General features: G+C 44.3%; 1 protein-coding gene and 1 pseudogene across 2 annotated transcripts; both read left to right on the top strand.

Annotated features, from left to right (window-relative positions):
• Window positions 1-50: 50 nt before the first annotated feature.
• LOC139006515 (Na(+)/citrate cotransporter pseudogene) lies at window positions 51-9,565 on the top strand (annotated as a pseudogene).
• Window positions 9,566-12,921: 3,356 nt separating this feature from the next.
• Window positions 12,922-22,915, top strand: NOPCHAP1 (NOP protein chaperone 1). 2 transcript variants are annotated; one of them, XM_070410955.1, is made up of 4 exons: window positions 12,922-13,061; window positions 14,775-14,861; window positions 16,923-17,059; window positions 19,824-22,915. In XM_070410955.1, the coding sequence occupies exons 1-4, from the start codon at window positions 12,947-12,949 to the stop codon at window positions 20,031-20,033; spliced, it is 549 nt and encodes a 182-aa protein (XP_070267056.1). In that variant the 5' UTR covers window positions 12,922-12,946; the 3' UTR covers window positions 20,034-22,915. The 2 variants fall into 2 exon arrangements, with proteins under 2 accessions (XP_070267056.1, XP_070267057.1); XM_070410956.1 differs by having other exon boundaries at window positions 13,036-13,061; window positions 13,689-14,861.
• Window positions 22,916-24,419: the final 1,504 nt, after the last annotated feature.

Below are 24,419 nucleotides of genomic sequence, written 5' to 3' on the forward strand. Positions count from 1 at the left end.
AACTCATTTAACAGCTATTTATTGCGCACCTTCTGTATATGGTTCAGGTAATGGGCTACACCCCCGTGGGATATTCCAGTGAACAAAACAGGCGTTGGTCCTCAGGTACTTATTCTAACGGAGAGACTGTCACTTAAAGGTTACACAGTTAATGACACTCTTTTCCTCAAATTAAAGCTCCCATCAACTCAAAGGCACACCGGTGATTTAGGAGCAGCTTTTCAGGTGCCAATGGACGCCAGGGCATATGTATTTGTCCAGTTTTTTTTTTTTTTCCTTCTGCTTTTCAAACTGAGTTTTGACCTTCACCTTCAGGGTAAACGGTGCTTCTGTGTGTCCTGGCCATCTGTAGTCTTTGCTTTTTTGAATGGCCCATGCAACATAAGTAAAATAAAATGGCCATGCAGGTGTTCCTCGCCCCCTAAACACTGTGAGGAATGAAAGTGTAATTGCAAGGAATAAGAAAACACTGTTTTGATGGTATAGCCAGTGGTTTTGTTCTTCTGGTTTTTCATTACACATCACTCGAAGGTAATCAGCTGCTCTTGAAATTTTGCCAGAAATAAAGTTCCAATCAAATAAGTGTTCCTCCAGTGGGTCATCCAGTCTTTCAAGGTTTCTGCACTAAGTATATATAGGAGAGGCCACCCTTTCCAGGTTTTGAAAATTCTTCCTCTTGGGAGTGTGCCAGCACCTTCCCAACCCGTCTTCTTCTCCCAGGCACCTTACCTTTGCCTTTTCCTCTCTTAAGCTCCAAGGGTCTTTCTTTTGCTTCTAACTTGTTTCCGGAGCCTATGCAGCCCAGCTGGCTCATTTCTTATCAATCTAAATAAACTTTCTCTTATAATTTAAAAAAGAAAGAAAAGCCCAGCCAGTGTAGGTCGGTGGTTGAGCATCGACCTGTGAACCAGGAGGTCTCTGTTTGATTCCGGGTCAGGGCACATATCTGGGTTGCAAGCTAGATCCCCAGTGTGGGGGAGTGCAAGAAGTAGCCGATCAATGATTCTCTCTCGTGACTGGTATTTCTGTCTCTCTCTCCCTCTCCCTTCCTCTCTGAAATCAATAAATTTTATAAAAAGAAAGAAAAAAATTCTACCACCATTTTTTCTGAGAGAGCTGATGAGTTTCAACTGCCCTAAATGCCATTAGTTGACATGTGGTGGGCAATGCTCTTCATTCTGAATGCTATAGCATAGTGTGTATTTTTTAGGTATTTTAAGCTTCAAGTAGGAATCTAAATTTAAATTACATTTCTAGCCCTAGCCAGTTTGGCTCAGTGGATAGAGCATCAGTCTGCAGACTGAAGGGTCTCAGGTTCGAGTCCCGTTGCAGGCTCCACCTCCGGCCCCAGTTGGGGTGCACAGGAGGCCATCAATCAATGTGTCTTTCTCACATCGATGTTTCTCTCTCTGTGTCCCTCCCTCTCCCTTCCACTCTCTCTAAAAATCAATGGAAAGAATATCCTCAAGTGAGGATTAACAAAACAAACAAAAAATTGCATTTCTACCCTGAAAATAGATGGTGGAAGAGATATCCCCTTCTGAAAAATTAGGTCCTACTGTGTTTAGGCAACGACCACATTATTACTTCATCTTCTGCCTGACCACTGGCAATTTAAAATGTGAAGCAAGTGGCTTAGAATTGTGGGTTGTATAAATCACTGTTGTGATGATATAAGCCTGGGAGTTGTGAGAGTGTGTAACAAAGGGACCTGTCTGCTCTACAGACTAAGAAAGAGGAAGTGACATTTAATCTGAGCCTTGAAAACTGAAAAGGAGTAGACCAGGCCACAAAGGGAGGGGTGTGAGAGTGGGGAGTGCGCGCAACGTTGAAATTTCAGGTTTGAAGGCCCTTTGTTAGGAAGCTGTTCCACCTCCTCAGGTCTTGGAGGATGGGTGGGGAAGCCCTACTGACTGGACTGAGATTCAGTTCTGCAGGGGAGGTGGGCAGGAGCCTGGAGGGCCATGCTGAGGACTTTGGACTTAAACCTAAAGACAAAAGGAAGCCACTAAAGAGCTGGAGAGGATCCATCTGGACATGATCAGATTTGTGTTTGTAAAAGACATTTCTGGCCCCAGTGTGGGCAATGAATAAGAAGGAAGCAACAGAGGATGTGTAAAGACTAGTTTTTGAGTTTGTGGGGAATGAAGATTAGGAGAAGATGGTGGGTTGAAGAAATAAATCAGGGTTAGAACTGTAAGGACTTGATCTTTGACTATATGTGAGTGGGAAAAAAAAGTGCCAAAAAAAAAAAAAAAGGACTCCTAGCTTTTTAGCTCGAGCTTGTACAAAATAATATAAACGGGGCCACCTTTAAATGGAGTCACTGCCATCCCAGAGAAACTGCTTTGCAGGTTTTATTCCTCAAACCGTTGGAATGTTAAAACTGGGCAAATAAACCTTTGAAGTTGGCCTAAAACAGCGTTGTATTCCAAACAAACATTTATTGGGACTAGGACTGAAAATTAAGTAAATTATTTGAAATTCATATCACTGTTAGCTTATCTGCACCTATAGATATTCCTTCCTTCCCCTTCCCTTTCTCATAAATACCCCTTGCCTTTACCTCCTAATTGGACTACTGTTTGGATTTTTGCATGAATCCATGCTTTTGGAATAGTTATGTTTTGAAATAAATGTTGTTATCTCTCACTTTGGCCTTTTATTTTTAGGTTAAAAGTATCCTATATAATAAAAACCTAATATGCAAATTGACCAAACAGCAGAACGACCAGTCGCTATGATGCACACTGACCACCAAGGGGCAAATGCTCAACACAGGAGCTGCTCCCTGGTGGTCAATGTGCTCCCACTGGGGGAGTGCCGCTCAGCCAGAAGCCGGGCTCATGGCTGGTGAGTGCAGTGGTGGTGGCGGGAGCCTCTCCTGCCTCCACAGCAGTGCTAAGGAGCAGCAAGTTGAATGGTAAGGAGCAGCAAGCAGGCGGGGGGGGGGGGGGGGGGGGGGGGGGGTAAGGAGCGAGGGGTCCCAGACTGTGAGAGGCATGTCCAACAGCTGGCTTAGGACATCCCCTGAGGGGTTCTGGACTGCAAGAGAGCACAGGCCAGGCTGAGGGACCCTCCCCCGCCACAAGTGCATGAATTTCACGCACCAGGCCTCTAGTGAATATATAATAGGTGTATATCCTATATAATGAAAACTACTTATGAAAATGAAATAGGATTGGAGAATTTAGGGGCAGTATTGGGTGGGGGAGGATATCAAGAGGAGGAGAGACTAATGTATATAGATTGATCCAGGGAGGTCTTGCTGGTTTGAGCAGAAAAAAGTGTGAATGAAAAAAGGGATTCTATGAAAAGTAACTTCACATGGTAATCTGATCATCAATTTTTTAATGGGGCAGGTCATGATGAGTAATCATGCCCCAGGCATATAACTTTCTAGTAAAAGTTTTATCTTTTCCTTATGTAACCAAAGAAGTAGGTTGGGCTACCTGCTGCCACTATGGCCAATTTGTAAACAGGTGCTAGTGTAAAAGGAAAGGGATTTATTCCAGGTGCTGCTACCTAGGAGAATGGTGGACTTCTGTCTCAAAGACCATCTCATCTTCCTGCTAAAGCCCAAGGTTCTTATAGGAATAGAGAGGGGAGGGCTTTTAGAGCTTTTTTCTATCCAATTATCTTTCTAGCTTTTGGGGTGCGTAGGCCCTATCCATTCATCTTTCTAGCCTTTGGCAGGCTCAGTGCAAGAATCTTTCTGTGCCCCTTTGACTGACTGTCTACCGTACCACTTAAGCATGCCCTATCCATTGTTTCTGTGCATCTAAGTTAACACACCTTTTATATAATATTCCCAAGAGAGCACATAGTCTTAACTATCCTGCAATCCCATCCTACCTTCCTCCGGTTTTCATGTAATCTTCCTTAAATGCCCTCCTTAATCTCAAATGCACAAAAGAAACTGCCAGCCTGGCCAGTGTGGCTCAGTGGTTGAGCACTGACCTATGAACCAGAAGGTCACAGTTCCGATCCTGCTCAGGCATATGCCCAGGTTGTGGGCTCGATCCCCAGTGTGGGGCATGCAGGAGGCAGCCAATCGATGATTCTTTATTATCGTTGATATTTCTATCTCTCTCTTCCTTCCTCTCTGAAATCAATAAAAATATATATTTTTTAAAAAGAAAAGAAACTGCCAACTGTTCCTCTTTGAAGCATTTATCTCAGTCTATTGAGAGCTTGCTTCCAGGTGTATACTCTGTTTAGCTCAAATAAATTTGTATAAAAATTCTCTACAGGTTTGAACATTTCTTCTGTCAACAGGAGTAAGGGAGCAGTTATGCTTGAAAGGGCGAGGGCTATGCCCTCCATCTTGCCTGTATCCTCCATGTTGGGGCCACGTGCGGCCTTCTTCCCGGAAGCCCAGGCCTCGGCAGGGCCCACAATCCCCTCGCGCCACCCCCCTATTAAAGCCAGTTTTTCCCACTCGGGGGCACTCTGCTCCTGGTCGCTGGGCTGGCCTGAGGCGGAGTCGGGTTGGCTAGCCCCCAATAAAAGGACCTTCTGCTTTTAAATCGAACTGGCTCCCAGTCTGGTCTTTGGGGATCTTGGAATCTGGGCATAACAATGCTATCTGGGGAGAGCACAGCAGGCACAAAGGTCCTGAGACAGAAGTGTGTATATTGTGTGTTCAAGAGACAACAAAGACTCCTGTGTGGCTGGAGTGAAATGACCAAAGAGGTAGTGGTAGCAGGTGCAGTCGGAGAAGCAGCTGGAAGCAGGTCATGAGACTTGTAGGTCACTGGAGGGCCTTTTGCTTTCACTCTGAGTGAGACAGGAGCCACTAAAAGGATTTGAGGAGCAGAGGAATGGCCCACTGTGACTTAGGGTTTAATGGGAAAAGCTGGAGAGGAGGCTTTTACAATAACCCAGATAAGAGGGAAGGTGATCCAGACCAGGGTGGTTGCAGAGGAAGGGGTGCGAAGAGGTAGACTCTGAATGTTTATGTTTGAAAGCAGAGCTGACAGTCTGGATGTGCTAATGGACTGAATGAGGGATGTGAGAGAAGGAGAGGCATTAAGGATGCCTCCAAAGCTTTGCCTCAAGAAATTGGAAGGATGGTGCTGGAGGCTAGGAACAGTAGTTAGCATAATAAATGCAGGAGGTCCATCAAAAGGTTGATGGACACCTACAGCAGGGCTGAAAATCTGCATGTTATTACCTGCTGCTGGAACAGCAGAAGGAAGTTCCCCAACCTGATGATCTTCTTATTGTTTACCAGGCCTTACCTTTGATATGTATATCCGCTTTGCTAGAGGGCAAAATGTGTGAATAAAAAGCCCTGGGTGTGGTGCGGAGATTCCAGGAGCATAGTCATTAGAACTAAGTTTCTGTCTGGCCCTCCAAAATGCCTTCCAAATTCATATTTCTTCTCTAGCCTCTTCATTCATTTATGCACAGCCCCTTTTCCAGATTCCTGAACCCTTCTAGATGCAGAGAACGACCCCGGCAGGATGGCATTACCATTCGCTGAAATGAGAAACACTGTGAGGAGAAAGTTCAGAAGACAGGTATAAGATCACCCAGTGAAAGTTCCAAGCACCTGTTCGTACTAACTCATTCAGTCCTCACAACAACCCAGTAAGTACTGCTGTTATTCCTATCTGACAGATGAGGAATTGAGGCATTACTCTACAGTGTTCCTCAGAGCCCAGCTGTAATGTGGAGATAATAATCCTATTGAGTTTGCTACTACATAGTCTATCAGGGAAGTCAGTCAGCTCAATAAACAATTACAACAACATCTAGAGTCCATTGGGGAAAGTCTGAGGGACCATAGTTGTACAAAGCAGAAACATCTCCTAAAGTTTGGGGGTAGAGGAGACAGGCAGGGCTCAGGAAGACTTCCAAAAGGAAATGATGTTAGGCTGAAATCTAAAGAATCAGTAGTCAAGCGAAGAGAAATTTTAGGATGGGGTGTAGAAAAGGAAGGAAAGAGCATTCCAGGTAGAGGGAACTACTTGTGCAAAAAGGGGCGGTGGGTTTGGAGGAATCGAAAGAATTTCAGTATGTTTGTATGTTGATTGGTCCCTATTGAGAAGTTTCCGCCACAAACACATGGCAATGTTTCAAGGGTTTCCTATTCCTAGTGTCTTCAGGCTGTATCTTTGAGAAAGCCGAGGTTTGCTACTCTTTATTACTCATCAGGTTTTGTCGGTCCTCAACCATGACCATGAGTTCCTGCCTCTGGACTTTGGACTTGCTGTTCTCATTAATTAGGACACTCCATTCTCCCATAAACCTTCCCAGGCCTGCACCCTCTAGGTGGTCTTTCCTCTTTTTTCTACAAGAGCCAGTGAAAGGCTTGATCACAGCACTTAAAAACAACACATTGGGGGAGGGAGGAATGGGTGAAAAGGTAACGGGGAAGTAAGAGGTATAAACTTCCAGTTATAAAGTAAATAAGCCACGCCCTAGCCAGTTTGACTCAGTCAATAGAGCATCCACCTGCAGACCAAAGGGTCCAGGGTTCGATTCCCATCAAGGACTTGTACCTCAATTGCAGGCTCCTCCCCTGGCTCAGTCCCTGGTCAGGGCGAGTGCAGGAGGAAACCAATCGATGTTTCTCTCTGTCTTTCCCTCTCTCGTCCACTCTCTCTAAAAATCAATGGGAAAATATCCTCAGATGAGGATTAATAAATAAAATAAAAATTAAATAAATAAGCCACGGAGTTGTAGTATACAGCTCAGGGAACATAGTCAATAATCCTATATAATAAAAGGGTAATATGCAAATTGACCTGTCACTCCGCCACAAAGAAGGCGGCGCCCACAGCGGAGGTGGAGGGTTTCCATAACACAAGATGGCTGCACCCACAGCGGAGGCCGAGTTCCCATAACGTGCCTTAATGAGCAATCAGCAGGGACCTGAGGCTATGCACCCCCCCCACCCCCATGGGGCTTGACGGAAGACCTCAGGTTGTGCCCCCCGCCCCAGCACCAGGCTGGGGGACCTCAGGCCATGCCCCCTACCCAGTAGGGCTTGATGGGCGACCTCAGGCTGCACCCCCCACCCCGGCACCAGGCCAGGGGACCTGAGGCCGCACCGCCCGCCCCAGCTCTGGGCTGGGAGACCTGAGGCCGTACCCCCCCCTCCACCTGGCAGGGCTTGACAGGGGACCTCAAGGTGCACCCCCCTGCCTCAGTGCTGGGCCAGGGGACCTGAGGCTGCACCCCCCTCTCCCCCCCCCGGCCCAGTGGGGCTTGACAAGAGTGGGACCAGCCGGGTCTGGATCTAGCCCAATTGCAGGGGGGTGGGGGGGAGTGGCCTGGTCTGGATCTCGCACGATTTTGAGGCGCATGTGGGTGGGCGGGGACTTGACTCTGGGTCCCATGGTGCACCCCAGACTCTGACAGGAGGAAGATTTTCATATACATTTTATTAATTTTCTTTCATCTCTGACACTTCTATTATAGAGAAAGGGCAAATAGCAATATTAAAATATTTCCTCTAATTAATCCCCTTTTAATGTGCATGAATTTCATGCACCAGGCCACTAGTTTCCTTATAACTTCAATAAGAAGGAGCTTTATCAAAGTTTTAATCTTTGCCAATCTGTTCTCAGATGACCCGGCAAGAACAAAGAGACTTCTAACCCAGCCCGGAACTTACACGCCTCACCACCAGGATCCATTAGGTCTGAGAAACACGGGGATGACATGACACACTCCCGATCACCAATTGACCGGTTTCATAAGGCTGACCATCCTGTTCCCGGAACCAGCAATACATACATTCATCAAGACCTAACACCCCCACAGGGGCTCCACTTCCAGGACCACAAATCACCAGAACCCCCTTTGTGCTCCTTACCCACATTCCCTTTCCCTGATTCCCCTAAAACTTACACCTAATGAGTTTAAGGGGAAGGTGAATGTTAGGGTTTTTACCCGTCACCTTCCCAGATTTCTGGCATCTGATATTATTAAAAGTGCAAGAAAAATAAATAAATAAGTAAAGAAAGCAGAAATGCTCCATTAATTTTGTACAATGTTGTACTACTTGTGGGATGCTTCTGATCTCAGTCAGTCAACTATTTATACACAATGAAAATAGAGGACATTTCTAGGGGGTGGAATCCTGGTTTACTGAGGCGATCAATTGATCATTAAAATAATTAACAATTATTCATTTGCTTAACTTCTCTCTGTTCATTCATTAGTTAAACCTGAGTTAATCATTAACCATGTGCCCAACTCCAGGTGAGGTACTGGCAACACAAAGAAGAAAAGGTGCTGTCCCTTACCTGGAGGCTTTGCAGGCATAGTCGGCCTTAACTAGAAAGAGTGAAAGTAGCCTTTAAAACTCAGTAATCGGTGTTTTCTTCCTCAGCATCTATGGTCATTTCTCCCATAATTCTTTGTACCCTAAGTTTTATAACTTGATAATAAAGTGGTATGATGTTAAATTATTATTATGATAATAATGCAGTTACCAGTTTCCTTACATATATATATATATATTTTTTAAATCCTCACCTGAGGATATTTTCCCATTGATTTTTAGAGAGGGTGGAAAAGAGAGGGAAAGACAGAGGCAAATATCGATGTGAGAGAAACACATCGATTGGTTGCCTCCTGCGTGAGTCCCGACCAGGGCCCAGGTTGGGGAGGAGCCTGCAACAGAGGTACGTTCCCTTGACCAGAATCGAACCCGGGAACCTTCAGTCCGCAGGCCAACGCTCACTAGGGGTCCTTATATACATTTTAATAATCTCATCAGGGTAGCCTTTGAACCCCAGGACACCCTGTGAAGTATGATTATTCTGATTTTACAGAGGAGGAAAATGAGGGCAACATCCTGCTCTGTTTCCTCCTGCTGGTCACCCTGTGGTTCTCCGGGGACCCAGGCTTCAAGCCTGGCTGGATGTCAGCCGCCTGGATGGAGGGCGAGACAAAATATGTCACCGACGCCACCGTGGCCATCTTCGTGGCCATATTACTATTCATTGTGCCTTTGCAGAAGCCCAAGTTCAACTTCTGCAGCCAGACTGAGGAAGAAAGAAAGACTCCGTTTTATCCGCCTACACTGCTGGATTGGAAGGTGGCCCAGGAGAAAGTTCCCTGGGGCATTGTGCTGCTGCTGGGGGGTGGATTCGCTCTGGCTAAAGGATGCGAGGCCTCGGGGCTGTCTGAATGGATGGGGAAGCAGATAGAGCCCTTGCACGTTCTGCCCCCAGCAGCCATTTCCTTGGTCGTGTCCTTGCTCATTGCTGTATTCACTGAGTGTACAAGCAACGTGGCCATCACCACCCTGTTCCTGCCCATCTTTGCCTCCATGTCAAGTTCCATTGGCCTCAACCCTCTGTACGTCACGCTCCCCTGCACCCTGAGTACGTCCTTTGCCTTCATGTTGCCTGTGGCCACCCCACCTAACGCCATCGTGTTTGCCAACGGACACCTCAAGGTTTCTGACATGGTGAAAACAGGAATAATGGTGAAGATAATTGGAATCTTATGTGTGTTTCTGGCGATCAACACCTGGGGATGGGTCATATTTGACCTGGACAATTTTCCTGACTGGGCTAATGTGACTCACATTGAGACTTAGGAAGAGCCTCAAGAGCATAACACAGCCCCGCCTTCCTGAGGACTCCCGAAGCTTCAGGCAAGACATATACATATGTGTGAAAATAATGGGGGACTAAAACTGAGCCACATTCATTTCATTGTATTTCAGATAAATACTATAACCAATCTTAAGTGAAACAGAAAGAGAACAAGAAGGGAGGAAATAAAGATGGGAGGGAGGGAAGGAGGGAGGGAGGGAGGAAGGAAAGATAAGAGAAAGAAACTAATCTAAGTAGTTGATGACACACATTCAGTTTGGGGCAGAATGGGGTAGGGTGAGGCGAGGGCAAGAATTTCAAACAAATTCTCAACTGTTTTTCAGAAGGTTTGCTTTTTGTAATGAATGAGCAAAACAGTTGTAAGCAGTTTTAGATGTATTGTAAGACCAGGTAAGTGAATGCATTTGGGAGCCAGGTGTCTCAATCAGGAAAAGGTACATAGAAGCATGAAGTGCCCCAGTGAGGTCGGGACAGCCCCGGTGAGGACGGGATGGCCCCGGTGAGGTTGGGATGGCCCCGGTGAGGTCAGGACAGTCCTGGTGAGGTTGGGATGGCCCCAGTAAGGCTAAAACGGCCCTGGTGAGGTCGAAACGTGATTACTTATTATGGAAAACTGAATATGATGATCTTGCTAAGAGAGCTGTAGCCACTAGCAAAAATTCCAGAGGAGGAATAACCCTAGACATGATATTAGGAGAAGGTGATTTTAACACAGCTCAGGAGCAAATGTATATGCCCGAAGAGGCACTTATTAAAGTAACCAGTTGTGCAGTAAATGCCTGGAAATCCCTACCTTATACAGTAGGAAAAACAACCACCCTTACAGAGGTTAAACAGAAGGTCGAGGAACCATATCAGGATTTCCTTTCTCTCATACAGGCAGTCAAGAGAGTAATTAATAATGAAGAGGCAGCCGATATCCTAATCAAACAACTGGCTTTTGAAAATGCTAATAATACCTGTCAGGCTTTATTAAGGCCGATTCGCAGAACGGGAACTATAAATGATTTTATAAAACAGTGTGCTGATGTAAGTCCAGCATTTATACAGGGTGTAGCTATAGGTGCAGCTCTCAAAGGGGAGACATACCCTCAATATGTACAGGGCATAGGACAAGCCAGCAATAATACAGGTAATAAAAGAAATATGAACTGCTACTCTTGTGGCTTATCTGGGCACTTTAGCAGAGAATGCCCAAGTAGAAATAATAATACTCAAGCCAGATGGCAAGCTCCTCGACAGCCTGGAAATACATCAGGGAATAATATTAATCCTCCAAAAACCGTTTGTCCCCGATGTTAGAAAGGATTCCATTGGGCAAAGGAATGTAGATCAAAATACCGTAAAAATGGTCGGCCTTTAAATTCTACAAACAGCTCCCAAGGAGGTTATATCCCATCACCTCAATTGGGAAACTTGAGAAGGGGCCGGCCCCAGGCCCCTGCAATAATAGGGGCATCGACCCTCAATCCCTCTGCAAATTTCAATCAGTCAGTGACCTCTTCAGGGCAACCCCAGGCAGTGCAGGATTGGACCTCCATTCAACCACCCACACAATACTAACCCCAGACTTGCCAGTAGCAGCCATTCCTACAGGAGTGTCCGGGCCGCTGCCTGAGGGAACTGTAGGATTAATATTAGGGCGGAGCTCCACCTCGTTACTGGTATAAATACATATGTAACAAGACAATAAACATCAGATCCTAACCAGAACTTGGCTGGAGATCCTGGCTAGGCTGCTGATCAACTGAACGCTGTCTCCGTGTCATTCCTTCTTCGCTGACTCTGTCCACACCTTGGGGAACCCCTGGACCTGCTGGGGTTGGACCCCAGCAGCAACGAATGCCTTGGCTGGTGTTGCTCAGTTGGTTGAGCATTGTCCCATGCACTAAGAGGTCCCGGTTCATTTCCTGTTCAGAGTACATGCCCGGGTTATGGACTCCATCCCAGATGGGGGACGTGCAGGAGGCAGCCAATGGATGTTTCTCATCGACATTTCCCTCTCTTTCCCTCTCCCTTCCTCTCTTTCTAAAATCAATAAAAACATATTTTTTAAAATGGGCAATGAATTTGAAGACACATTTCTCCAAAGTAGATATACAAATGACCAGTAAACATATGAAAATATGCTCAACATCACTAATCATTAGAGAAATGCAAATCAAAACTACAATGAGATATCACCTTACACCTATTAGGATGACCATTATTAAAACAAACAAACATAAAATAACAACTGTTGGTGAAGGTGTGGAGAAATTGAAATAGAATTGCTATATATTCAGTAATCACACTATGGGTATAAATCCAAAAGAACTGAAAGCAGGACCTCCAAGATATATTTGCGTACCCATGTGATTGCAGCATTATTTACAAAGCCCAGAGGTAAGAGTAACCCAAAACTCCACCAAGGGATGAATAGATAAAGAAAATGTAGTAGCCCAGCCGGCGTGGCTCAGTGGTTCAGCATCGACCTATGAGCCAAGAGGCCATGGGTTGCGGGCTCAATCCTTGGTTGGGCGTGCAGGCGTAATGATTCTCTCTCATCATTGGTGTTTCTCTCTCTCTCTCCCTCTCCCTTCCTCTTTGAAATCAAGAAAAAAAATTTTAAAAAGAAAGAAAATGTAGTATATGCATAGAAAGAAATATTATTCAGCCTTAAAATGAAGGGAATCCTGTCACATGCTGCAGCATGGATAAATGTTGAGGGCATTATAGTAAGTGAAATACGTAAGTCACAAAAATAATGACTGTATGATTCTAGTGATAGGAAGTATCTGAAGTAGTTAAACTAATAGAAACAGACATTTAAAGGAGGCTGCCAGGGCCTGGCGACAGGGGACAATGAAGGCATTGCTCCATAGATACAGTTTCAGTTTTTCAAGATGAAAAAATTCTAGACATCTGTAATATAGCACTGTGGATATAACATTTTTGAACTGGACACTTAAAAAAGGTTAAGATGGTAAAATTTATGGTTTGTTTTTTTACCACAATTTAAAAAAATTGTTTTAAGAACAAAGAGGAGAGCAGCCCGTGGTGCTCTCTTCACATCCGAATTTGTTTAGCTTAAAAAAAAATTAAAAAATATCCGAGGAGCCTTGCCATCAGTTCTCTAATGACAGCGCTTCAAGAATTGCAACCTTCCTTGTCCCACACTAGCAAAGACCTCCAGGTTCAGCCAGGTGTCGCTCTCGCCACCGGCCCAGGCCCCGCCCCTAGCCCCGCCTTTCAGCCCGCCCCTCACCATCGCCCCGCCCACAAGCTAGTTTCCTCCAATCGCGACCCTAGCCCCGCCCCTGCCAGAGCCTCTTTCCTGCATCCGGGCGTAGGTGGGCTGGCTCCGACGCCTCGCAAGCGGCATGGAGGTCCACGGCGAACCCCAGTGCAGCCCGAGCTCTTCCTCGTCCCCCCAGGACGGCTCCGGGGTCTCGGTGTCCCAGGAGCTGCTGACGGCGGGGAGCGGCGGCCGCGGAGGTGACGGGCGGGTGGCTGCGGCGTGGGGCGCGCACGTGCGGCGTGGGGCGCGCTGTTGAAGCGGCCGGGAGGACCGCAGGGCTGTGTCCAGGCCCGGCGTCCCGGCGGGGGGCCCCGGGGTGACAGCAGGAATAGCGGGTGGAGGGCGTGCGCTGGGCTCCCGGGCCCGGGGTGGGGGGTGGGGTGGGAGGTGTGTGGCTTTTATTTTCCGCGCGGTATTGAGCGCCCATTCTGTCGAGCGCCTGAGCACGCGCCTCCCTAAGGGGCGGACCTTGGGGTCGGCTCCCTGGGCCCCAGCAGTGGGCAGGTCGGGAGCAGATACTGGTTATGGATCACCCCACCATCCCACCCACAACCCTCCATACTCAGAGAACCAGCCCTTCGTGCTGCTTTCTTGTAGAGGGAGGGGCAGGTCCAGGGAATCCACACGGGATTTCAGACACCGTAATAGAGAATTAAAAATCACCAATCCGAATCCCAGCGCCACGAGTAATTAGCTGTGGGACTTTAGGGGAGTTGCTTATGTTTTCAACCCCCCATTTTGGTAGCCGTACTTATAGAATTATTGCGAGAGAATTTAATCCTCACAAGACCCTGTGCAGAACGTTCTGTTATTTCCATTTATAGACGAGGAAACAGAGTCCTGGTGTATCATACAGATGACTTGCCAGAGATCCCGTGGCTGGAAAAGGACAAAACACATTTGAATCCAATCGGTCTGCCTCCAGAATCCAAGCTCTCGACCAGCGGTTCTCAACCTATGGGTCGCGACCCCCTTTGGAGGTCGAACAACCCTTTCCCAGTGGCCACCTAAGACCATCGGAAAACACATACATATTGTTTTTGTGATTCATCACTATGCTTTAATTATGTTCAATTTGTAACAATGAAAATACATCCTGCATATCAGATATTTACATTGCAATTCATAACAGTAGCAAAATTACAGTTATGAAGTAGCAACGAAAATAATTTTATGGTTGGAGGTCACCACAACATGAGGAACTGTATTATAGGGTCGCGGCATTAGGAAGGTTGAGAACCACTGCTCGAGACGCTAATCCAGTCGCTAGGCCTGAAGTAGGAAGCAGGGAATGACTGTGGGGCTCTGCTTGGTGGGCAGACAGGGTTTTGGTACCAGAGGGAGGAGATTTTGCAGGTATTGGAAACGGGGGAACTCGAGGAGTGGCGAATGATGAGACGGAATAGATGGAGTGAAGGCACAAACTTCTCCAGGGGGCAGTTTTGTTCAGGTTGGGCATCTTTAATGAAGGGGAACTAACCAGGCCGGCATGTTTTACAAATGAAGAAACCATTGCTCAAAGAGGTTAGGAATTTGCCGAGTATAACACAGCCAGTGGCCTCACTACACCGTTGTTGTACCTGCACCGCTTCCTCCATTCTGTCATTGCAGAGCAGCTTTAGTCACGGGTGGGTTTCTGATCCAGAAAGGTGCAGTTTAGGGTGCACTTACTCAGCACCAGTGACACAGAGATGTACGAGACAGGCTTACGAAAGGGAAGGTAGATTGTGCAGATTTGAATCCATGTAAAGAACTAACATGTTGTAATGGAACTTGGGGTGCTTCTCTTTTTAAAAGCGTTTTTGGGAAATGTGGGATGGTCAAGACTTGAGAATGGTCACAGAAAGTTTGCTGATTGGCTCCTGTTTCTTAATGCCATTAATACATTGTGCGTTTGTGTATGTTTTCAGGTATATGGGACAGATTGCTCATCAACCCGAAGCCTAATTCCAGAAAGAATTCCAGTCTTCAAACAGTTCGGATAGAGAGGAGTCCCTGTAAGTATCCTTTCCCCTCCCTCTCTTCCTCTCTCAAGTCTGTGCACAAGGATAGAATTCCTTACATATTCTCCTGCTCTAAGACAGTAATAACTTTTCCCAGAAAAACTTTGTGGGATGAATTTTTGGAAATCAAAATTAATGTGTGGTGATTGCAGGGGGGAGGGGTGTGGGTGAGGTGGAGGAGATATAGTGGGATGGGAAAAAAATATATTAAATTATTATTGTTAATCTCTGGAAAATTTTTTTAGAGGTTATTGAACCCAAATTTAATACACATGTATGAGAAAACACTACCACATTCTGTTAAATTGAACACAATTATTTAAATGGTAAACGTTACTCGTAACATGACATAACAGCCAATTCTGGTCATTAATTGCTCCATAATATTGCTGTACCGCACACTCATAAGTACATACCACACTCAGGCTTTATTCATGTAACATGGGTAATTCACTTAAAAAAGGTTTTTTTTAATTGATTTCAGAGAGGCAGGGAGAGGGAGAGAGATAAAACATTAGTGATGAGAGAGAGTCATTGATCGGCTGCCTCCTGTACACCCTCCCCTGGGGATGGAGCCCGCAGCCCCGGGTATGTGCCCTGACCAGAAATTGAACCGTGACCTCCTGAGCCACATCAGCGGGCTTGCCCTTTCTTGACCTTTACCACCATTTTCTTTTCTCCTGCACTCTGGACATGTATCACCTATTGTGTAGCTGTGTCAGTGACTGTGTTTTGAGAGCTAGTGATGTGCTGGGCCTCATAAGAGTAAGAAACTATCCCATGTTGACTGCCCTGCTTGTAGCACAATGCCTGGCAGTTATCACTCCTCTTTTACAGATGAGTAAACTGAGGTTTCCAGTGATTAAATTAAGTGTATTAGTTAGGACTCCTGTTATTGTAAATGACTAAAATCCAACTCAGATTTCCTTAAGTAGGAAAGAAAGAAGGAAGGAAGGAAGGAAGGAAGGAAGGAAGGAAGGAAGGAAGGGAAAGAAGGGAGGGAGGAAGGGAAGGAAGGGAGAGAGAGAGAGAGAAAGAAGGAAGGAAGGAAGAAAAGAAAGAAAGAAGGAAGGAAGGAAGGAATGAAGAAGAGGGAGGGAAATAGAGAGCGAGGGAGGGAAGGAGGGAAAGGAAAAGAGTAGGGAGGAAAGGGGAGGGAAAGGGATGAGGAAGAAAGGGAAGGAAAATAGAGAGGAAGGAAGGAAATTTTGTTGGCTCATTTTATTGCGTAAAACCTAGTGATTTCAGATACATCTGCATCTTGGTGCCCGGTGTCATTGGGGTCTTCTGCTCTGCATCTCAGCTCTTCTCTCCTAGGTGTTGGCTTAATCCAGAACAGGCTCTTCTTCCACCTCTAGCAAGCTGGCCAGTTTATCAGCAGCCCTGGGCTTAGATTCAGCAGCTCGCTCGCTCACTCGCTCACTCAGAAGGAGGATTTTTTTCCCCCTCAACAGTTCAAACCATGTTTCAGGGTGATCTCTTACTGGTCTGACTAATTCATGGTATCACTGTGTATGCCACTGAACCAACTCATGGTGGCCAAGGTTGCAGAGCATGTAGGCACATCCAGGGTGAGGGGCAGGAGTGACTAAGAGTGACAGAGCTGAAAAGGAAAGTCAGGGTTATGTTATTAGAAGAAAGGGGAATAGATGTTGGACAGGTAAAAACAAACACTAATTTACATGCCCAGGCAACTCAGATAGTCAGGGGTGGAACTGGGATTCCATTAATAACCTTGTTGGTCTGCCACCACACCTGGTGCACTTAACTATTAAGTCATAGGGCCTCCTCATTATTATTTGTTGAATGCCAGCCTTCGAGGACAGTGGTCGCCAACTGGTGGTCCTCGGACCACTGGTGGTCCGTGAGGTCCTAAAGGTTGGCGACCGCTGTTCTATGAGGTTATAGCGCTGGGGATATATGAAAACCCCAAATTATTGGTAAATAATTGCTGAATTGTGTTTGTCATAGGACCGGCCGGGATGGCTCAGTAATTGAGTGTTGACCTATGAACCAGGAGGTCATAGTTCAATTAACTATATTTTCTCTCTTTAGTATTGGACCAGGTACAGACCTTTCTCCCACAGATGGCTCAGGCGAATGAAAAGCTAAGAAAAGAAATGGCAGCTGCACCACCTGATCATTTCAATATTGAAAATATTGATGAGACTCTTGGAAACATTATACAAATGGTAATTATACTTAGTTTTCATTTCAGATAGTAAAATTACCAGTGTGCCTCATCACCTAAAAAGAGCGAGAATTTTTCCATTTTCATTTTTTTTTAAATTTTGTTTTATTGCTTAAAGTAGTACAAAGAGTATTACATATGTCTCCTTTTTTTTTTCCCCCTTGACATTCCCCCGGCCTCCCCTACCCCCCATTGTCTTGTGTCCATTGGTTATGCTTATATGCATGCATACAAGTCCTTCGGTTGATCTCTTACCCCACTTCCGCCCCCCAACCCTCCCCAGCCTTCCCGCTGTAGTTTGACAGTCTGTTCGATGCTGCTCTGCCTCTGTATCTATTTTTGTTCATCAGTTTATAATGGTCTTTATTATCCATAAATGAGTGAGATCATGTGGTATTTTTCTTTTATTGACTGGCTTATTTCACTTAGCATAATGCTCTTCAGTTCCATCCATGCTGTTGCAAATGGTAAGAATTCCTTCTTTTTTACAGCAGCATAGTATTCCATCGTGTAGATGTACCACTGTTTTCTAATCCATTCATCTGCTGATGGGCACTTAGGCTGTTTCCAGATCTTAGCTATGGTAAATTGTGCTGCTATAGGGGTGCATAATATCCTTTCTGATTGGTGTTTCTGGTTTCTTGGGATAAATTCCTAGAAGTGGGATCACTGGGTCAAATGGGAGTTCCATTTTTAACTTTTTGAGGAAACTCCATACTGTCTTCCATAGTGGCTGCACCAGTCTGCATTCCCACCAGCAGTGCACGAGGGTTCTCTTTTCTCCGCATCTTCTCCAGCACTTGTCGTTTGTTCATTTGTTGAAGATAGCCATTTCCATTTTCATTTCACAGTTACTTTTCTTCCTGGTAAGTCAGCTCATGTTTTTAGTACTGCATGGGTGCTTGGTCATTTTAATGATTAAGGATCTTATATATAGGTTAGTAAGCTTCCCTGGGTGAAGTTGAGGGATTAAATAATACAGAGTCATAGGAGGGCTTTTCCAAGTCATATATTTGTTATCTTGAAGCATTCATTCAGTAAATGTCCTAACTGGGTTTTTCTTTTCTTTTCCATCCCAGGCCCAAGGAGGTAATCATAGTCTGATCCATTGAAAATTCAAAAGTTAATGATATGTTTAACAGAATACATTATCTCACAGAACACATTACATAAGACACGTGTGAAAAGGGTCTCAATTTAGACTCAGGTCTTATTTCTGCACTGGAATTCTAACAGTTGTGTCTCCACAGAGCTGACACCATTGTGGGTAATATCTAATTCGTCAGCAAATCTGGTCAGCTCTACCTCCAGAATATATCCCAAATCCAACTGCGTTGCATGAGCTCCTCTCCTGCTGCCCCTGGTCTAATAATCATGGTCTCCCCTTGGGACTCTGGGAATAATTTCCCAACAGGTTTCCTTGCTCTCACCTTTTCTTCCCTAGAGTCAGTTCTTCACAGTGTGTGTGGCCCACCGTTTGGGAAGCGAGGGCCTTCCCGTCTCATTTCTAATCAATTCCGAGTCCTTCCAGGCCTGTGCGATCCTGCCTCCCGCTGTTCGCTGACCAGTCCCCTCATTGTCTGCACTTATTCTCCTTACTCCAGGCCTTTTCCCTCTTTGTAGAATGCTCTTCCCTGGATTTCTGCATCGACTCTCTCTGTCTCTTATCAATTGTCACCTCTTCCAGTGACCCTATTGTTACCTTATTCTGCTTTATTTTTCTTTCTTTTCTCTATCCTGCACCATGCTGTATATGTAGGTGTTGCTTGTCTGTCTTTCCCTACTTGAACAGAGGTCAGCAAACATTTTCGGTAAGGGGCCAGATAGTGAATCCTCTAGGCTCTGTGGACCACGCTATCTCTGTCCTGACCACTCACCTCTGCCCTTGTAGCCTGGAAGCAGCTGTAGATGAGACTTAATGAATAGGCAAGTTCTGCTAACTTTACTTGTGGACACTGAAATTTGAATTTCATATAATTTTCATGTTTCATGAAATATTGTTCTTTTGATTTTTTTTTCTCTACCACTTAAAAATATAAAAACCATTCTTAGCTCGTGAGTTAAACCAAGACAGGTAGCAGGCTGGGTTTGGCCTGTAGGCCACCATTCCCAGCTCAAAAACATAAGCTCCACAAAGGCAAAGATTTTATTGTTATTGTTGAGTCTCCAGTACCTGGTGTGGTGCCTGGCTCACGTTAATGGTTGTTGAATAAAAGAGTGTATTCAGGACATAGAGAATTGGGTTATGGGAGCCTTTTTAGACTTAGAGTAATTGTAGATCATTATGGTGGACTCTGGCAATTAAAAGAACAAAAGCGCCATATTGTATTAAAAACATGTCCTTTATGCCTTGGCCAGTGTGCCTCAGTTGGTTGGAGCATCATCCCATGCACTGAACAATTGAGGGTTTGATTCTGGTCAGGGCACATACCCAGGTTGCAGGTTTGATCCCCAGTCAGGGTGCCAGGGTGCTTAGAGGAGGCAACCGACGGATGTTTCTTTCTCACATTGATGTTTCTCTCTCTCTCTCTCTCCCTCCCTCCCTCTCCCCCTCCCTCTCCCCCCTGCCCCCTTTTCCTCTCTCTCCCTGTCCCTTCCTATTTCTCTAAAAAATCAATAAGGACGTATCCTCGGATGAGAATTGAAAACAACAACAACAACATGTCCATTGTGTTTCAATATTGTGCTAAGTGTTGGTTGTTCCCAATGTTTTATGGGAAATTTATTTTTAGGGAAATAAATTTCTCATGTGGTGTTTTTTGCAGGACGTGGCCTTGTTTGAGATGAATCAGTCTGATTCAAAAGACGAGGACAGTTCTGAAGAGAATTCACAGGACAGTTCCGAATCCGAGGACGAAGATGACAGCAGCTCTTCCGAAGTCACCGTAGATAACATCAAGCTTCCTCATTCAGAAGACGGAAAAGGCAAGATAGAAGTCTTGGACAGTCCTGCCAGCAAAAAAAAGAAACAGTGAAATAAATTATCCAAGCAGCAGGTGATCTACGCCTGCTAATTCTGTGAAAAAGAATGTGGCTTGCTGGTTATTTTGCATTTCAGGTAGATGGTGCTTTTATGTCACATTGGATGTGTTTTGTTTCTTGGAGAAACAGAAGCTGACTTTTAAGTAGTTGGAATAGGTAGCGTTTGGGGATTTTCTAAGAGAAGTCTGTCTTTGACCTCATGCTGAAGAGATTCAGTTTAGAAAGCTTAACTATTTTGGGTGATGAGTGAATTTTTTGGCATCTTTTTCCTTCAGCAAGCTTATTTTATTTTTATTTTCTTATTAATTTTTTTTTTTTAGAGAGAGGAAGGGAGAGAGAAACATTAATTCGTTGTTCCACTTATTTACGCACTCACTGGTTGATTCTTATATGGGCCCTGACCCGGGATTGAACTGGCAACCTTGGCATATCAGGACGACGCTCTAACCAACTGAGCTACCTGGCTAGGGCTTCACACTTACTTTAAATTAAAAATGTGAGTCACCTGTTCATTTTAAACTATCTCAGATAAAACAACCTAGGTCAGTGGTCGGCAAACTGCTGCTCTCGAGCCACATGTGGCTCTTTGGCCCCTTGAGTGTGGCCACGAAGTTTCAATCGCACTGTACGTGCGCGCCCGCACGTGGTATTTTGTGGAAGAGCCACACTCAAGGGGCCGCAGTTTGCCGACCACTGACCTAGGTGGATTTCTTTATTATACCATCAAATTTATTTCTTAGCATCAAAGTGGGGGAGAAATTTTTAAGAGAAATCCTTTTATAATAAAAAGAATTACCTAGATTTAGCTGCCCTCAGGCATATCTCCTCTTATTTAAAAATATATTTGTTTCCAGTTTGAGTTGGGAAGCTGGTTCTCTGTGGGTTTAATCACTGTCGGTACCTCCTCAGCCACTCAATGACTATAAAGTGTATTGGTTGGAAAATTTTATGTTTTGTTATTGTTTTTTTCTTTTTTTCATAAAGCAAATGTTTTTTCTCAGCTACACAGTTGCTCATGGTTTGAAACCTATCAAATGTAGAAACTAGGGACACTGCAGGAAAAAACAGGGCACAGAATAAAAGACAGGTAACAGCTGTTTTCTCATTCAAAGGCAAAAACGGTCCACTGAAGTGGACTTTCTGCTTCATTCTTGACCTTGTTAAACTGTTTCAGAGCTCATCAGCATGGGGCTGGCTTTGCTGAGGATGTGGCTATTTTGTCCTCTAATGTTCTAGAGCTTTCTTTTAAATAGTTTTCTCTTATTCCTCACACTAGCCTTGTAAATACTCTAAAGATAATCCCCAAGGTTCTTTCTGGTATTTCCCATTGGAAACTGGAACCAGATCTCCCAGACTGTGCCTCGTGGATGCAGGAAGAGGCTAACAGATCTGGAAATAAAACTTCTAAGCTGGAAAGGTTATTGTGCTAAACTTCATAGCTCCAAACACACTGTGATGAATTATTAGTGTAAATATTTAAAGATTGTCTTCTACCAGATCATTTATTATGCTACATTGTGGGAAGAGTTGCATTTGCCTGGTTCACTACTTAGCATGGTGCTCGGTACACAGTAGGCACTGAATAAATCAATTAACAGGTGTATGAGGACATTTTAAGCCATGGTAGGCTGCTCCAGGCAGGGGCATATGAAGGTGTAACTTTATAGGAAATACATATCCAAGTAGAAATAGACTGAATGATCAGTAACAGACTGGTCAGTCTAGAAATACATACTAGTATGTATAATTTAGATATTTTTCTCCTGCCATGGCTATCGCATATAATAGAACTAGGCTTCCTATACAGTTGGGGAACTTAACTAAATTCAGGTCCTCTGGACATTTTTGTGACAGAAGAAAAAGAAAAAAATTAACATTTACTATATGATACGGATGTCATTTTAAGCAAGTGTAAACTGTAATAGTTATTTAATGTACAATGTCAGGACTGGCTAATTTTAAACAAGGTTAGATTCTAGCCTCATACAATGTACTAAGATAAAACTCTATATGGATTAAAGATTTAAATATAAAGAAAGAAAGTTATAGGGGTTCCATACTAAAATGGAGACTATTTAATAATGTAATGGGCAAAAGCTTTTTTAAAAAGCAGAACATTAAAGCCCAAAGTTAACAAGAGAAATAGAAAGTTCATCCACATAAATATAAAAACCTAGTTGGCAAATTTAAAGGGCAAGGGACCAATTGGGAAAAATATTTGCAACATAAGACAGAGTGCCATTAGTATAATCAAGGCTCTTACAAATTAGTAAAAAAAATCAATTTAATATCTCAACAGTGAGAAGACCATAAGACTTAAACAAGTAACAAAAGTGTTCAACCACATTTATCAAAGAAATGCCAATGAAACCAAGATTGTATTTCCTACCTATCAGCAGATGAAACAATAATACTTACTGAGCCCTTTCTGTGTGTCAACCACTATTTTTTTTTTTTTACTTTTAAGAGTTACCGTCATTCATATGTATGTAAGAATTTATTGAGTTGTACATTTAACATTCATGCACTTTATGTATGTTATACCTTAATTAAAAAGCTGTTTTGTTTGTAAACAGTTTGCCTTACAGTCTATTGGAAAGTAAACCACTGTTGTGCTTTGGTTGGTCTGACCCTGTGCTCTCTGCCGGATGCTGAGGTGAGAGATGATGGCAGCCGCTGGGAGAACAGCTCTGTTGATGAAACGTTCTCTTCAAACTTGTGGGGTAGTGTATCGTCTATGGCTCTGTGACAGTTAGAAATCGCAAAATTCGGTGTAATGGTCTCTGACACAAAAATTTCATTCTGAATGAATCTGCCATCTGTTCTAACACTTCAATCATGCAGCAAATATTATTAAAAAATGCCTTGCACAGTAGTTTGTGGTTGGTATTCTTGTGCTTGTATCCACTACTATGGTAGGAAAGACAAGGACAAATGTTGAGTCTTACTTTCATCTATATTTCCCTCAGTGCCTAGTATATATAGTGCCTTTCATTTGGTTGTAATGTACAATAAATGTTCATTGTACTATTTTTTCTTTATGTTAATAAAGTAATTCATCTTAAATATCAATGGTTCACAAGCTTGCGGGGGGGGGGGGGGGGGGGCGGGGGATAAATATGATTGGTAGACTTTTCCCAAAAGTTTAATGTTGGAGTCTTTGTGGTTGACTCCCCACCACCCATTCATGGAAAAATCTTGGCAGTGATTGGTTTGGGTATGGGTGTGGGACGTGAACCTTCCCAATAAGGCATGAGCCAAGTCCTGTTAGTAGACTTTGGGAAGGGCACGTATTTCTCATCCCTAACAAGGAGGCACATGAGGAGCTGGGTCCTTTCTGGAAAAAGGACTCGATATTTATAACTGCGTATGATTCCTGGGATTCCCATCTAGTGGCCATAAATGGAGTCAACTCTTGAGGTACAGTCAGCACACCAAGGACAGCAGAGAGAAGAAGCAAGGACATCGAGTCACTGCATCGCGTAACTCTAGATTGAACTATTGCCGAATTTCTTGTTTCGAGACAAATTTTCTTACTGTTAAAAAGAAAAAAGCGCCCTAACCGGTTTGGCTCAGTGGATAGAGTGCCGGCCTGTGGACTAAAGGGTCCCAGGTTCGATTCTGATCAAGGGCATGTGCCTTGGTTGCAGGCACATCCCCAGTGGGGGGCGTGCGGGAGGCAGCTGATAGATGTTTCTCTCTCATGGAGGTTTCTAACTCTATCCCTTTCCCTTCCTCTCTGTGAAAAATAAATAAAAAATATATTTAAAAAAATGAAAAAAGGCCACCAGCTTATGAGATACTCTGCTAATACCCATTCCACAGATGAGAAAACTGGCATGGAGATGCTAAGCAGATTTCCTACGGCTTCACAATAGGTACATTTGAGTTCAGTCACACCTCGCCGTCATCGGCCTGCTAGTCACTGTGCAGTGAGCACAGGCTCTGAAGCCGCCTGGATCAGAGCCCAGACCAGCCACACCTCAGTTTCTCCATCTGTCAATGGGAATAACAGTATCCCTCCAGGGGTCTTAGTAAGAAATTAATGAATTAATAGATAGCATATGCTGAGAACAGTAAATGTATGCTATAGGAATAATACATAATGGGAGCAGAAACTGGGGAAACTTGGTAAAATTAAAGATTCCTACATCCTTTGACTCAGGAATTCCACTCCTAGGAATATATCCAATTAAATAAGTATGGCTTTGTTCACAAATTTCTATATAAGAGTTATTGTGATGTTTAAAATAGCAAAAAGCAAACCTAAATATTCAACAATAGAGAGCATTAGTATAAACAAGGCTCTTACAAATTAGTAAGATAAAGCCACTAAACATGCAGAGGAACATTTATTGGCATAGAAAGATGCTTACAGA

Source organism: Myotis yumanensis, unplaced genomic scaffold (genome assembly GCF_028538775.1).
Source record: "Myotis yumanensis isolate MYYU_CA2020_CCGP unplaced genomic scaffold, mMyoYum1.0.hap1 SCAF_3, whole genome shotgun sequence".
NCBI classification, from domain to species: domain Eukaryota; kingdom Metazoa; phylum Chordata; class Mammalia; order Chiroptera; family Vespertilionidae; genus Myotis; species Myotis yumanensis.

Excerpts from the sequence above, each read along its gene's own strand:
- NOPCHAP1 (XM_070410955.1), top strand. The coding sequence starts at position 12,947 with ATGGAGGTCCACGGCGAACCCCAGTGCAGCCCGAGCTCTTCCTCGTCC. Across the intron at positions 13,062-14,774 it reads GGGGAGCGGCGGCCGCGGAG|GTATATGGGACAGATTGCTC; the intron begins GTGACGGGCGGG and ends GTATGTTTTCAG. Across the intron at positions 14,862-16,922 it reads TCGGATAGAGAGGAGTCCCT|TATTGGACCAGGTACAGACC; the intron begins GTAAGTATCCTT and ends TTCTCTCTTTAG.